The sequence below is a fragment of the Pseudoliparis swirei genome, chromosome 7 (genome assembly GCF_029220125.1).
Source record: "Pseudoliparis swirei isolate HS2019 ecotype Mariana Trench chromosome 7, NWPU_hadal_v1, whole genome shotgun sequence".
Taxonomy (NCBI): Eukaryota; Metazoa; Chordata; class Actinopteri; order Perciformes; family Liparidae; genus Pseudoliparis; species Pseudoliparis swirei.
In genome coordinates this window covers 3,753,065-3,769,343 of record NC_079394.1, presented here as the reverse complement: position 1 = coordinate 3,769,343, position 16,279 = coordinate 3,753,065, and the positions used below count along the sequence as shown (strand labels likewise).

The window sequence follows — 16,279 nt, the reverse complement described above, 5'->3', positions numbered from 1 at the left end:
TTTCATGCGATTCGGTTCAATACTTTTTGAGTTTTGCGAATAACACGCATACAAATAAATAAATAAATACACGGCGATCAAAACATAACCTTCCGGCATTTTCAATGCGAAGGTAATAAATACACGGCGATCAAAACATAACCTTCCGCATTTTCAATGCAAAGGTAATAAATAAATAAATAAATACACGGCGATCAAAACATAACCTTCCGCATTTTCAATGCGAAGGTAATTAAACATGTGCGTCGGGACTAACCATGCAGGGTGTGGAACTTGTTTGTGTATTATCTCAGATACAATGGATATTGGCTTGATAAGACCATGCTTTTACATGCCCTTCTCTTTCTCTCATACACACACACTTAAGTGTTTTATGAGTATGATATTTGTAAGTAACTTTTTACAGGATGTGCCTCTAATAACAACCCCTTTCATTGTCCCTCAGGGAGCTGCTGTCCATCTTTCATGGCAACCCCAGACGGGAAAAGGAACCGCCCATACCATCGGTGCCAGGGTGATATCATCATCTGATCGTCAACCTCAAACATGGCGCTGAGCCACGCGGTACATTTTCATATTGTGGAAGGTCTTCATCCTTCATTTTCCCCTTTTATATTCAGGGACTTTTTTTCTGCATGTATTAATCCTGCAGAACAAGTCAAATTGGCTTGTCATATAAAATGGGAAGTTGTGAACTTTATATATTGAAATGGTTGCCAAGTAAATTAAGCTTATTAACTTTAATCTGTAAAATCCTTCTCTTTTTTTTCACGTCAAGCTGTATGTAGCTCCTCTTATTGATGCAGTCCATTAGTTGTAATAGTAGTCTGTCTGTGGAGTATCAGTTGTCATTATACTTGTGCTTGAGTGCTCTTAATTCCCTCCAGAGCCCATATGGACAAGCATGTTTTTCAAACAATATGACAAGGCACTGCAATACAAAATGTAGACGCATGCATCACACGAGCTGGACGTTTGCACAATAATAACACAAAAATGTCCTGAATTTATATTTATAGTCTCAAACATGTTAAAGCGTTAGTCTATACTTGTTATCGTAGCAGCGTGCAAGTGCATTTACATTAACAATTTTGATGCGGATAAAGCGTGTAAATTAATGAAATAATCAGGTCTCAATACATGACTAAGCACTATCTAATGTCTCTGTTCACATTCTTTTCTTAAGAAATTACGGAATTATAATAATAATAATACATTACATTTCTAGAGCGCTTTTCAAAATACTCAAAGACGCTTTACAACACATAGTTAAAATATCCTAAAAGCTATGCAATAAAAATAACTAAAATTACAATAAGAACAAACGATAAAAGCAAATAAGAACGTCGAGATGACACAATCACACATTAAAAGCAGTTTTGCAAAAAAGCATCACTGACCCTAAATGTATGTGTGTGAAAGAGAGAGAAATGGACATACATCTCTTTGTTGAGCTTTGTTCTGCATGTGTGCAAGAGTGCTAACATTTATTTCAGCAAGAGACAAAACCATGACCACATATTTCATCAAATATTTGACATCAAATCGTGGTGCAACAGAGCTCTCCGGCAACCAACTAAGTTACTTTTTAAATACATTTTGGGGAAATTCTCTTTTGTCAACGTTGCTTTCATATAAAAAGAAATGTAAAAGTTCTGCAATCAGAGAGCTCCCCATTTCCTACTGCAATCTCTCTCTGAAAGTGTGACTGAGGGGGCCATGTGCTCTCCACCTCCCCATTTCACAACCTCTCTCCCCATATGTGCATGCGAGTGGCAGCTGCAAACTCCCCCGCTTGCCCTCTGAAAAGGAAAGTGAAAAACAGCCCCCTGCACCCGGGCGACTGCGTAGGAGAACTTTTCCGGGCAGAACGTGTCTGGCTGCCGCTGTGAATGTCGTAAAGAAAACCAAAAGAAAAAAGTTGAAAAAAGTTTATTTTGTTTATCGTGGTTAGAAAACAGCAAACCAATCATTTGCAAGGACTTTTTTCATCTGTCGAATTCATCTTTAGAGAAGGAATGTCACTCTTTTGCGTAATTACCATCGCATTGAAAATGCGGAAGGTTATGTTTTGATCGCTGTGTATTTATTTATTTATTTATTTATTTATTTGTATGCGTGTTACTCGCATAACACAAAAAGTATTAAACCGAATCGCATGAAATTTGGTGGGATGATTTGTTATTATCCGGGGACCATTTGATTAGATTTTGGGATCGATCGGGTCAAAGGTCAAGGTCAATGTCATGAAAAGGTCAACATCTTCTTGAATCGCATGACATTTGGTGGGATGATTGGTTTTTATCCGGGGACCATTTGATTAGATTTTGGGATCAATTGGGTCAAAGGTCAAGGTCAAGCTCATGGAAAGGTCAAAATCTTCTTTTTACCACAGCACGGTCAATTTTTATCCAATTGGCTTGCAACTAATGCCAAAATGTTCATAATTCAATGCCCAATCTTGTGATATGCGAAGGTATGCGCTCTACCGAGTGCCCATTCTAGTTTCCCACTGTGTTTGGACTGAGTCAATGCATTCATTGTGTGCACACACAACACACACACACAACCTGCAGTTATCCACTAATAAAAACACTGCAGTGGCCTCCCCATCTGCCTTCTTCAACTCTCTTTGGGGCCTGCAGGAAGTGGAGAACAGCAGACTGCTCAACACATTAGTCACTCGCTGACACACAGCGGCCAGGCGGGCACATATGGCACACACTGAGGCGATGCCAGCGTAAGTCTCATCCGGCACCAATTACAATGTTACACGACAAGTGTGAAGGCGGAGAAACAAATGCAGGCAGGAGTGTGCTGCACACACAAACATGGACTTCTGTATCATTCACTCTGTTTTACATACGCCACAGCACTCACTGAAATGTCATCTCACACACACACACACACATACATACACAGATCTTTTCAGAGACAGACGGACCCGCAGCATATTATTCATCTTGTGCAAAGGAGGAACTGAAGTCATGTAATGTGTTAGAATAGTGAACAGACAAGATTAAATGCAAAACAAAAATACAATACTGGAACCAGCAAGAGAAAGTTAACGCCTAAAATATAGTGGTGCTGTTAATGTTAACGTTAAATGCCATGGATAAATTATAAGCATATTCCCAAAGTTATTATTACAATTGATTTTAATGTGAGCTATGTATTTTAACGGCATTGCATCCTGGCATGAACTGAGACATGTTCATGGAAACATTCTCATTGGAGTTATTTGTTTCAATTTCAATGAGAGGATTACTGTCACATCTTAAAATACACATTGATCATTCAATTCAATTCAGTTTATTTGTATAGCCCAATTTCACAAATTACAAATTTGTCTCGGAGTGCTTTACAATCTGTACACATAGACATCCCTGCCCCAAAACCTCACATCGGACCAGGAAAAACTCCCAAATAACCCTTCAGGGGGAAAAAAAGGGAAGAAACCTTCCGGAGAGCAACAGAGGAGGATTCCTGTCCAGGATGGACAGATGCAATAGATGTAATGTGTACAGAAGGACAGATTTATGACATGAAACACATTTGGCTGACATTGGACATAGCATTGACAAGTTTCATAAACCCCAAGAAAGTAATGTTGGAAAACCCAGCCCACTACTTCTAAGGACTTTTGCTCACGCTATCCATCCATGTGACACTCACTCCCTTTTTTAAACTTTTATGTTAATCTGGTGATTTATTCAAATGTGTCCTGAAAGTCTCCTTTTCCTGAGTCAAGAAGAGAAGGCAAGCCGGCTAATGTGTGGTAATGCGTGTACTTCACCTCAGACACTCACCACTTTAGTGCTAAAATGAGACACTGAGGGGTGATTCAGTTGACACACATAATGAAGATCTTGCTAAAGAAAGTGTGTGTGTGTGCGCGCGTGTGTGAGAATGTCACACTCACTGCCATGTTACAGTTTATATCTAATGTATGACTTTTACGACACATCTAACCATGATGACAGCAAAAAAAACATCTTGTTCCTCAAACTAACACGATCAAAAAACATTCATTCCCAAATGTTAATTCATTCACATTTACCAATGTGAGAAATAGCTTGTTTTTTTAATAACATTAAAAGACATGACGCAACTACTTCACATCACAAGCAATACGTCAGTGAATGCAAAACGCATTGTCTTCAAAGGCGTGGGAGGGTAACGATACTCCCACGTGCCGCCTTTGAGGGCAATGAAGCGTTATGATAATATGACAATTAATATGGATGAGGGCCCTCGGTCGGCACACAGTCGGGCTCCTGTGGAAGTGCTCAAATCAGGGCCCATCCTCAAATCTGACAACGTAGTTATGGTGAAACAGAGCAGAACGGCCATGCTGTCGGTGCCGGCCCTCCTCCCATGACACACATGCAGTGATACAGAGATGAAGACGAAGACATGAAGGTGGACACAAAATCACAGATATACTGTACATGTACACTACCGTTCAAAAGTTTGGGGTCACTTAGAAATGTCTTTATTTTTCAACGAAAAGCACTGTTTTTTCAATAAAGATAACATTAATCAAAAATACACTCTATACATTGTTAATGTGGTAAATGACTATTCTAGGTGGAAACGTCTGGTTTCTAATGAAATATCTCCATAGGTGTATAGAGGCCCATTTCCATCAACTATCACTCCAGTGTTCTAATGGTACATTGTGTTTGCTAATCGCCTTAGAAGACTAATGTCTGATTAGAAAACCCTTGTGCAATTATGTTAGCACAGCTGAAAACAGTTATGCTGGTGATATAAGCCATACAACTGGCCTTCCTTTGAGCTTGAAGTTTGAAGAACAAAATTAATACTTCAAATATTAATCATTATTTCTAACCTTGTCAATGTCTTGACTATATTTTCTATTCAATTTTCAATTCATTTGATAAATAAAAGTGAGTTTTCATGGAAGACACGAAATTGTCTGGATGACCCCAAACTTTTGAACGTTAGTGTATGTGTTCAACTCAGAGCTAGATTTTGGACTTGCTTATTTCACCTCTACGGGTACATAATCTCTTTTTTCATATTAACACACGTCAGACTCAGTGGTTGAAGTCGAGCATGGTCGAGAGTGGTTACGCCACCTCTCAGCAGGTTGAGAGCTGGCCCTCTTAAACTGTCTGTCAGCCAGGGAAAGATGATTAGCCACATCCTGTCTGCAATCTTGTTGGTAGGATCCACAGGACACAGTCACACTGCTACACAGAGACAGAGGATGATCCCCGCCCTCCAGATTAAACCAACACATACAGCCAAATGAAGACTGGGGACTACTGGACCGAGCAATAATCCAGCCTGAGGCATAGCCGTGCTGTAAACGTAGCGGCGACGTTGATCTTGAGACCGGGCAGTTGTGCCACTTCAAGAACCCGCTCACCCAGAAGTGCCCTACGTGCTTAAGGGCCACGCTCGGGTGTCTGACTCTCACTCGGGGTGCATGCCTCCTTGCGTGTTTACTTGTTACCTTCGCATTGAAAATGCGGAAGGTTATGTTTTGATCGCCGTGTATTTATTTGTATGCGTGTTATTCGCATAACACAAAAAGTATTAAACCGAATCGCATGAAATTTGGTGGGATGATTGGTTATTATCGGGGGACCATTTGATTAGATTTTGGGATCGAGCGGGTCAAAGGTCAAGGTCATGAAAAGGTCAAAATCTTCTTTTTACCATAGCGCGGTCAATTTCTATCCAATTGGCATGCAACTAATGCCAACATGTTCATAATTCAATGCCCAATCTTGTAATATGCGAAGGTATGCGCTATACCGAGTGCCCGTTCTAGTTTATTTGTGCGTTTGAAGTTGAGTACCTTTTATGGTTACATGTCTAGTCAATGTCAGGCTTTAGATTTTACAGTTCACTGACCATCTGTGTCATAGGACCTAGGGGAAGCCTGTGCTGTGTTGGAGAACCGCTGCTTGAGTGACCCTCAGGACTGCAAATGTGTGCTCCCTCTTGAGTTGCAATTTGTTGCACCCTGGCCTGTCCACCTCTGTCATAGCGCATTCAGGGGCCATTTGTCATGAGAGCTATAAAATCCTAAGATATCTGTCTTGAAAAGCCTGTCCAATCACAAACAAAAGAGAGAGCAGATTTATGAGGGATCATAAAAAAGACTTGAGGGAGCAATGAGAAAGTGGAGGGGATATCCAGACATCCTTATTTTACAGTGCCAGTTGCTCTAAGACAGGTCAGTGTGACGGCTGAATGGTGAAGGCAGCTGCACAGAGGGACTGGAGATGTTGAGGGGAGACCAAGAGAGGCCCACGGCCGTAGCTACTCAACACTGTGTTGGCTCAGGTCAAGTTCAGCCCATGGCTGACTCACTGGAGCTTTCAAATCAACTTCCCAGCCTGCAAACGACATTTGAATGTCCAAACAGGTATTCAATTCAATTCAGTTTATTTGTATAGCCCATTCTCACAAATTACAAATTTGCCTCAGAGTGCTTTACAATCTGTACACATTGACATCCCTGTCCCAAAACCTCACATCGGATCAGGAAAAATTCCCAAACAATACTTCACGGGAAAAAAAGGGAAGAAACCTTCAGGAGAGCAACAGAGGAGGATCCCTCTCCAGGATGGACAGAACAATAGATGTGATGTGTACAGAAGGACAGATTCAAAGCTCATCCCGATCAGAAATAACACAAAAGAGCAAACTCACTGTCTTGCTACGAGGTCAATGTCCACTGAGTTTGCTGATATATAGGTCAGATGTGCAATTTTTGTTTTTTTCAGATTTTTTTATTAAACTGTGCTCTAAAATCAATGTCATGTGGCAATTGTATTTGTAATGTATAAAGAAAATGTGAACATCTTTAAATGTGCCCCATAGATGCTACAGGACCAGCTGCAAGAAAAAGTATGGTTAATATTACATCTGATTGCACCTCATTGTATGTTTTGTTCATTAAAAATAAATATCCCACATGATTGTGTGTCCATGTTTGCTTAAAAAAAAGTGTCCTAGCACCTATTTAGTGGTTGCTAAATCCAAGTCCACTACCATCAGGCATCATGCTCTGCCGGGCCTGCATTGCAGTCTTCTCCACGCCTTCCTTCATGAAGTCTGGTCTTCAGTTGTATTGTTGACATTATCTGACTTGGCCAATCAGGTATCAGAATATATTAAATGTTGGCTGCCTTGCCTCCGTGTTTAGGACCATTGCTTTCCTACACTGTCCTAAAACTATAATGCCGACACATATACGGCACCCACAATATGAACTACTAAAACATTAGAAAATATATCACTGTCTTAATACTTTCAGACTGCATTGAAATAAGCCACTCTGTAGAGGCCAAATGAGTTGAATTAAAATGGAGTACTCAGTCTAGCGAAAATGAACAAATTTTAGATAGAGGTTCTGTCACAAAGCCAGAGCTATATTCAGACTGTCTTCAGCCGTATATCAAAGTGCTAATTATAAACTCTCACAAGACCATTAGGCATATTTCATTGAGGAGGACTGAATGATGTCAGTCCGGACTGGCAAGATTAATGCCCATCACCAAAAATAAATAATTATTGGTAGGGCCTAACTAACAATTATTTCATTATTGATCGTTTGGTCTATGACATGTAAACAATTTTTTTTCAGTTTCTTAAAGTCCAAGGTGGTGTCTTTTAACGTGTTGTCAGTTCAAACCCAAAGATACTATATGATATTGACTTAACATGATAAGATTAATACAGAAAAGCAGTTTGTGTATCTACTCCCTGACCCACTAAAACATACGCTAACTAGAACGGGCACTCGGTAGAGCGCATACCTTCGCCGCAGCCTTTTCTGGTACCTTTTCATGACATTGACCTTGACATTTGACCCGATCAATCACAAAATCTAATCAAATGGTCCCCGGATAATAACCAATCATCCCACCAAATTTCATGCGATTCGGTTTAATGCTTTTTGAGTTATGCGAATAACACGCATAAAAATAAATAAATAAATAAATAAACTAGGACAGGCACTCGGTAGAGCGCATACCTTCGCATATCACAAGATTGGGCATTGAATTATGAACATTTTGGCATTAGTTGCATGCCAATTGAATAAAAATTGACCGCGCTATTGTAAAAAGAAGATTTTGACCTTTTCATGACCTTGACCTTTCACCCGATCGATCCCAAAATCTAATCAAATGGTCCCTGGATAATAACCAATCATCCCAACAAATTTCATGCGATTCGGTTTAATACTTTTTGAGTTATGCGAGTAACACGCATATAAATAAATAAATAAATAAATAAATGAATAAATACACGGCGATCAACACATAACCTTCCGCATTTTCAATGCGAAGGTAATAAATAAATAAATAAATTAGAACGGGCACTCGGTAGAGCGCATACCTTCGCATATCACAAGATTGGGCATTGAATTATGAACATTTTGGCATTAGTTGCATGCCAATTGAATACAAATTGACTGCGCTATGGTAAAAAGAAGATTTTGACCTTTTCATGACCTTGACCTTTGACCTGATCGATCCCAAAATCAAATCAAATGGTCCCCGGATAATAACCAATCATCCCACCAAATTTCATGCGATTCGGTTCAATACTTTTTGAGTTATGCGAGTAACAGGCATACAAATAAATAAATAAATAAATACACGGCGATCAAAACATAACCTTCCGCATTTTCAATGCGAAGGTAATAAATAAATGAATAAATAAATACACAGTGATCAAAACATAACCTTCCGCATTCTCGAATGCGAAGGTAATGAAGCTGAACTTTAAGCAATGGGAACACGGTATAACTTGTCAGAGCACTGATTGAAGACATCATGGATTGATCCGGTGCGGCTCTGTGCTCACTTGGTTCTGTCTGTGAAGAGGAGAGGGAGAGGGAGGGGAGAAAGAGCAGCGCAGCAGCAGCGGGCAAGCCACCAGCCCCGAAACAACGAAACAAATGCGAATTTAGCTTGCAAACGAAAGAATAATGTACTTTTACGACATGGGGGTTCGCACAGACCAACCGGGATTTCGGAGATAAGGCTGGGTCGCGCGTGGACTCTCTACGAGGCGGCTGGAAACTCGAGAGGAAAGAAAACAACAACACTGGAAAAAGACGACAATAAAACAACACTCCCCGACAAGTGGTCTGCTTTGAGTCGAGTGTGAAGTCCGGACTAAACAACGAGAAACATTGGCGAAGCGATATTCTGTTTGACATTGCGCGTGCTTATTTGCAGATGGTGTTTCTGAGTGAACTTTAAAGTCAGGAAACAATGAAGACATAGCGAGCAAAACTCATCAAGTGTCTCGAGGCTGCTAGCCGTCCCGCTAGCCTTAGCTTAGCTCTCTCGTAGAGAGCGAATGCGATCTGAAGCTAACGCCCGCTAGTGCTAAGCTAAGTTAGCTCGTCGGCTGACGACAGCGGGCTAGATTAACGTGTTGAGAGAAACTTTTGGTGTTGTTTCCCCAGAGCCCAAACGCTGAAGGAGGCTAGGAAGAACAGAGGGGAAGGGCAGGTTCCCTTCTGGACTTTCCCTCTCGACGCATTGTCCTAATATGATGGCGACGGAGGTCAGCAGTGAGGATACGGGCTTGGTCACGACAGGGACGGGGGTGGCGGACGGAGGAGGCCCGGAGACGGCCCCTTTCCCCTACTACCCCAAGCCGAGCAGAGTGCGAGTCACCGATTTGGGACAAGGACCAGCACCGACCCTACGGCAAAACTCAAACCCCTCGCCGGACTCTCCTCCCGACACCAGTGTGACCTCCCCCGTGTCTGCTGGGGATGTGACCGGACCAGCGCTTTCCGCAACAGGGAGTGGCGGAGCAGGAGGTGGACATTCAGTTTTACAAGGAACAAGTTCAGGGACCGTGGGCGGCATGAGCTTCTCTCCCCCTTCGGAGGGTCCAGCCAGTCTGAATTCACCCACGTCGACAGCCCCGGATGGACCCGCTGACTTCCCCCCGCTGCCGCCACCTCCTCCCCCCCCTCCAGGCGGCGGGGTGCCCGGTGTCACTTTGGATGAAAGCGACATGCAGGATGGACCGGAATACGAGGAAGAAGAGGTGGTGTTCCCCCTTTCGGCACCTCCTACGAACCAGTAAGTACACGACCCGTAAACATCAGGTATTCAGTTACACCTACGAATCAACGTGTTCTTGATGTGTTCACTTCCATCCTGCTGTCGTACACGTGAGGTCTGACTTTGACTTAGTGTTGGCTCCTGCAGGTGTAATGGTGCGTTGTGCTGCTCACAGCTATCATCAGTTAAGATCTACATCCTATAATCATTGCTTCATGTTCTGCGAATTGTTTTAACCCGTAACCAAACAGGTGTGACCATGAAATAAGAAAATGAAGGCATTGAGAGTAAAGCGTGCCAATTTTAAGCAATATTGCCATGAAAAAAAGAGGCAGCTGAAGTGAACTGGTTTGATGAAGAGTTGCAGGTGACGTGGGCTTACTTTACTCAGTGAGGTAAATGCATGTCATCCAGGTAAGCGCCAACAAAATGTGCCTTTCCTGTCGAGCCTTTTTTTGTTTTGGCTGAATCTTGGCTTCTGATCTGCTCATAACTCTACAGAGTTCACTCGGGTCAAGGTGCTTTTGAACACCAACATATATAGGCGAGACGCACATTCTGCCCTGTCAACTTTGTTATTACAATACTGTTAATAATTTACTAATTCATTTAGTTTTCTATCATGCTACATTTTAATTTTCTATCTCGCTACATGGGGAAATAGAGATAAATGAGCTTAAAATAGAACATACGGTAACCTTTTTTGACTGCAGCATCGTAAATACATCATATAACGGTGTGTTTTAGAATAGCATCGCTAATTATAGGAATATTTATAAATTGATCAGGCATGCACAAAAGCACATGTCAAAATGTCTGTGTGTGCGCGTGTGCTGGTGGTGTAATAACCTAAATACGACCCTCCCATTTCTTTCAGTCTCATTCGAGAACTGCTGAGCGTTGTCATTTCTGACCCTCATACTGTGTCTGGAAGTGACTGGACCTGCAGTGTGGATGCAGCTCTTCTTTCAGGAGCCACCCTTTTATCTCCCTGTCAGAATACCGTCGAGTATATCACCGATCTTGCTTGTATTGGTAATGAACCCCTAAATGGAACAGCAATTGAATGCAATGTCTGGTACACAGTACGACTGTGGAAGTTGTTTTACTTTCTTGAGAGGAGCGTCTTGAGGCCAAGAAAGCATCTGCCATAGCCACTAACTCACACGACTTGACATGTTGCTGAGAGTCTAAAGACATTTTCTCACTCTTGCCTCCTCCGAGGCACTTTATTCAACCACGTTGTGCAAAGTTCATACGCAACACGAGTTGGTTCCCTATATTGGGGTTGTGGTTTTGGTGAAGTGCTTGTCGTGGTGAAGAACGCACCGGAAAGCTGGACCGCATTACTTTAGTTTCTACTTATTAGTCTGCAACTTGCCGATGTCTTGTGAAGAGGATGATGGTGTTCATCCAGACCGGGCCTTGCAGGATGTTGATCCCGAAAAGGATAGTGACACAAATATCACGCTATCACAATGCACTACTGTATTCTTTATTTCTGGCTTGCTTTTTACTACTTTTATCAGATAATTGGATGCTCTCCTAAGAGCAAGACATACAGCTTTCATTCCTCCTTTTGTCTGGCAGTGAAGGCCTTTTCAAGAACAGAGGAGTTATACGGTGCTGACATCGCCCTGTGATGATGACCCAGTTACGGCGAGGGTCTGTCCCTTCAGCATTTGTCACTGATCCACTGTGATGGACGGCGCTGATACGCGGACCCTCTGCGAGATTACTGTCTCATCCAGTCGTGCCGTTTTACACATGATGCCACATCTAATATACAAAGAATGAGGCAAGTGCGTCATCGGCATAGCTTTGAGCAGGCAATCTAGTGAATCTCATGGCCAAATAGATGGCATAAATGTGAACATCCAATCCATGTGTAATACAATTAATAAACTAGAACGGGCACTCAGTAGAGCGCATACCTTCGCATATCACAAGATTGGGCATTGAATTATGAACATTTTGGCATTAGTTGACCGCAATGGTAAAAATAAGATTTTGACCTTTTCATGACCTTGACCGTTGACCCGATCGATCCCAAAATCTAATCAAATGGTCCCCGGTTAATAACCAATCATCCCACCAAATTTCATGCGATTCGGTTTAACACTTTTTGACTTATGCGAATAACACGCACGCACGCATACAAATACACGGCGATCAAAACATAACCATCCGCATTTTCAATGCGAAGGTAAACATTCAGTTTATTTGTTTCGCCCATTTTCACAAATTACGAATTAAAAACATGTTTTTGTTGTCGTTCTGAATTTTTTTTTCTTTCAGTGTGCCTGTAATTGGAACGTGGCAAATTATACCATAATGCCATAATATACCAGCAACGGGTGTTACGCTTACGGCTGACTTCCCTGAATGATGCTGATTTTCACCCTGTCCTTTAGGCTGTGTAGTGTAGAGTATTCCGAAACTGGGCACTTCGCAGATGATGGTAAACAGGCTTCCGGACGCGCGTGGATTAAGTTATCAATATTTAATGGCAGGAAGTGTAAAACCAACATTCAAGGCGCTCTTCCTCGTGTCCCGGCTCCCCCGGGATGAGCTCCCTTGCGGCCTCGCCGATTACCTGTGAAAGAGGGCGATCTCTCTAAGACACGGAGTTTCCTCTCACCGGTCGAAACGTCACTTCCGGTCCAGTCGCTTTCACAATAAAAGTCCCGTCTTGTTGTTGTCCGCATTTTCACAATAAAAGTCCCTTATTGTAAGTCACTTGACGGAATTCAACCGGCCTCATCAATCTATAATACGAACATACAGTCACTCTCATGAACATACATTAATTCTTGCCATTTACATTTGCATAGAGTAAACATTACCCCTATGCTTCATAATACATTCATAACAATATCAATATTCTCCCTAATATTTTCTCTTATAATATCTTTCTATATGTATTAATTAAAAAACATAAGACCTCTGCAGATGTTATCAAAATAAACTATTACAACTTAACAGTAGCCAGTAGTTGTGTAATGGCTTCAAGACTGATCTTGTATTCCTTTTGAGTTATTTTCGCCGCCTGCAAAGTACATGTCGGAAGAGTGTCGGTGGATAATCTCCACACCGTTGGGAGTCATCCGACTGTGTGTTGCACATTGACAGTGAAAGATAAACGTGGCGCTTGAGAGGTGAGAGAAAGACAAACAGCAGTGACAATCATTCACACCTCTGTGCGACAATCATTCATTCATAAACAATGGCTTCGGGATAGTTTAATGAAGAGGGAAGTAGTCCGGTGGCCCGAACGGAGTGCGTTCCTGCTGCCATTATAAACCACGGGCCCCGGGCATGAGCTTAAACAAACACAACGTTGGGAAAATAGTTGTTGGTTTTGAGTTTACACGAAGATTAGGGAGGATTTTAAATTATAAAGGGTAGGTGGTAGGATGAAGGCGGAAACAACGGGAGGGAAAGGATTGGATTTGAAGAACTGGCTGTGCGAATAAGTTAAGCACTTGGCTGTGGAAACATCGAACTCCAGCGTTAATCGAGGTAGCCGCACGACCTAATTACCTTCGCATTGAAAATGCGGAAGGTAATGTTTTGATCGCCATTTATTTATTTATTTGTATGCGTGTTACTTGCATAACTTAAGAAGTATTAAACCGAATCGCATGAAATTTAGTGGGATGATTGGTTATTATCCGGGGACCATTTGATTAGATTTTGGGATCGATCGGGTCAAGGTCAAGAAAAGGTCAACATCTTCTTTCTACCATAGCGCGTTTAATTTTTATCCAATTGGCATGCAACTAATGCCAAAATGTTCATAATTCAATGCCCAATCTTGTGATATGCGAAGGTATGCGCTCTACCGAGTGCCCATTCTAGTTGCCCTTTTGTTTCGGGAGCCGGAGACAGTGGAGTCGGATCACGTCGCGTAGCTTAACAAGGATATTCCCCGGTGGAGATTGTTCCCACTAGCCAGCATGTTGCAGCACTTTTACAACAAAGCATGGTCTTACTAATGGAATTGGATCAGTCATTACACAGTTCAAATGACTGGTGAGCCCAGCAATTCGTCTTACGCCTGTAATTTTCTGTTATACATTTCTCTAATTACTGCAATCCTCTTTGTTTGCATCTTGTTGCACACCTGCCCCCTCAGTCTTGCAACTCCTATAGCAACGGATGCGCATGCTGAGGGCTGTTTTACTTGACCCCATTGATCGAAGTGGCTGTGGATTGATGAGGCAATGCCGATGTTCTCCATGCATTTCCAATGTGTTGCGCAATGTTCTGTCATACCCTTCTAATACCCACGCTGCCCTGCCTTTTCTGTCCCACATCCTGTTTTCAAGACTTCTGAGCCACTCATTGTGGCCGTAACAGGATCTTCAGGCGCATTTCACTCGCGTTTGACAATTCCCAGGATTTGGACCGTCTCGTCGATGTTTGGTTCAGTTACTCCACATTCAGTTTGACAATAAATGATGGTTTGGGGTGATTTCACGTCGAACGTTAATATTAAACTCTGGTCGGTGTTCCCGGTGAGTGCGGTTTGTTTTGGCCGGTAAGAAAGCTGTCAATCAAACCCAGAAAGTCTCTGTCATTTCATTAGCGCCATTAATAAGCATGTGATGTCTATCCGACAGATCCCAGCCTCATACTTCATCCAGGTGTTTGTGCGCACTCTGCTCTCGCACTACTTATCTGGGAGCGTGCAATGGGAATGTTGCACTGTCCTTTTCTGCCATTAGTCATCTTCACATTCATCCCATTTTCATTCTAATAATACGAATACTGCTTCAATGCATCACACTGCTCATGGTCCGGATTGCGTCGGCGATCGGATCGGCACAAAATAAATCCTCGGTCATGTTGTTTTTGGCGCCGATACTAGTTTCACAGCGTTGATGATCCACATTGACAGATACCGATCCCTTTGTTTGAATATAGCAGCGGACTATTGTTGTTTTGCCACTGTCCCAAAAAGCATTTGATCTGCTCTGAATGTTATCCTTTGACATTATTGTAGTCCTTTTTTAGTTTTTTCTTCTCTTCATAAGAACACGCACTCAAAGTGATACGGAAATAATAATTTGCATTTTTATTGATTAAAATAAATCTTGTTATTACTTCAATTCAGTTTATCCTATATAGCCCAATATCACAAATAAAAAATTTGCCTCAGGAGGCTTTACAATCTGTACATATACAACATCCCTGTCCTCACATCGGTTCAGGAAAAACTCCCAAGAAATATAAAGTAGTTTAAATGACGTATGAGCTGCGTAGAGCTAGTGTAAACAGTTCATTAATATATTTTTATTTTGTTCTGAAAACATCTTAACATGTACAAACAAACGTCCTGGGGTGGATCTGTGTGCGTCGCGGATAAACGATGGAACAAATCTGCTTTTGATATTAGAAGCAAACCCATGTATGTGCTGCAGTGGTTCTGCCAGTTACCAGAATTAGATTCCCTCGTGAAGGTCCCTGTGATGCAGGATGACATCACCAAAACTGTCCAATGCATTATCTGTCAATCTGTCAAACTTTTTTTACTCCTTTGTTTGTTTATAAAAAGATAGTGAGAACACAAACCGGAACTAAAATGCAACAATGTATCTTTTTGCTTGGTCTGGAATAAATTAACCAAACTACAGGTGCATGTTTCAATTCTGCAGGACGAAAGTGTTCTTAATTGGAGGCTCCCACTTTTAGAAATCAAAAGCGTAGATCAGCTGTCAGGAACCTTTTTGACTGAGAGCCATAAAAGCCAAATATTTCTAAATATATTTCATTGAGAGCCATATAGTATTTTTAACGTATAATAAATTAAATATGTCTTGCTTTTAATACGACTTCTGGTACTGCATTTTCTTTTTTTAACTCAAAATTGTCTGGGAGCCATATGCCGTCACCGGAAGAGCCATATATGGCTCGCGAGCCATAGGTTCCCGACCCATACATAATATTGTATGGGTTGATGACGGTGAAGCCGATTGTCACTGATGTAATGATATTATTTCAGGGACGCTGATTCGCAGCAGGAAAGCCGAGATGTCGGCTTTGGTCCCGGTGTGTCTGGCTGTTTGTCGGCTTTCAGGTCGAGCGAGGCAGAAGATGCAGAAGATGCAGAAGATGCTTTGACGAGCCTTTTGCAAACTCGCCATCGGTACACTTTTAGTCTGCCGCTGTGTGCCACCGTTCTCCTGCCCTGACTG

The 16,279-nt window shown here is 41.9% G+C and overlaps 1 protein-coding gene across 1 annotated transcript in view; it reads left to right on the top strand.

The window, feature by feature from the left end:
* The first annotated feature begins 8,923 nt into the window (after positions 1 to 8,923).
* The window catches only part of rasa1a (RAS p21 protein activator (GTPase activating protein) 1a), a 28,971-nt gene continuing 21,615 nt past the window's right edge, over positions 8,924 to 16,279 (top strand). Inside the window, exon 1 of the mRNA XM_056419949.1 lies at positions 8,924 to 10,097. Coding sequence (XP_056275924.1) covers positions 9,553 to 10,097 — 545 coding nt within the window. The 5' untranslated portion in view covers positions 8,924 to 9,552. The remainder of the gene's footprint in view (positions 10,098 to 16,279) is intronic.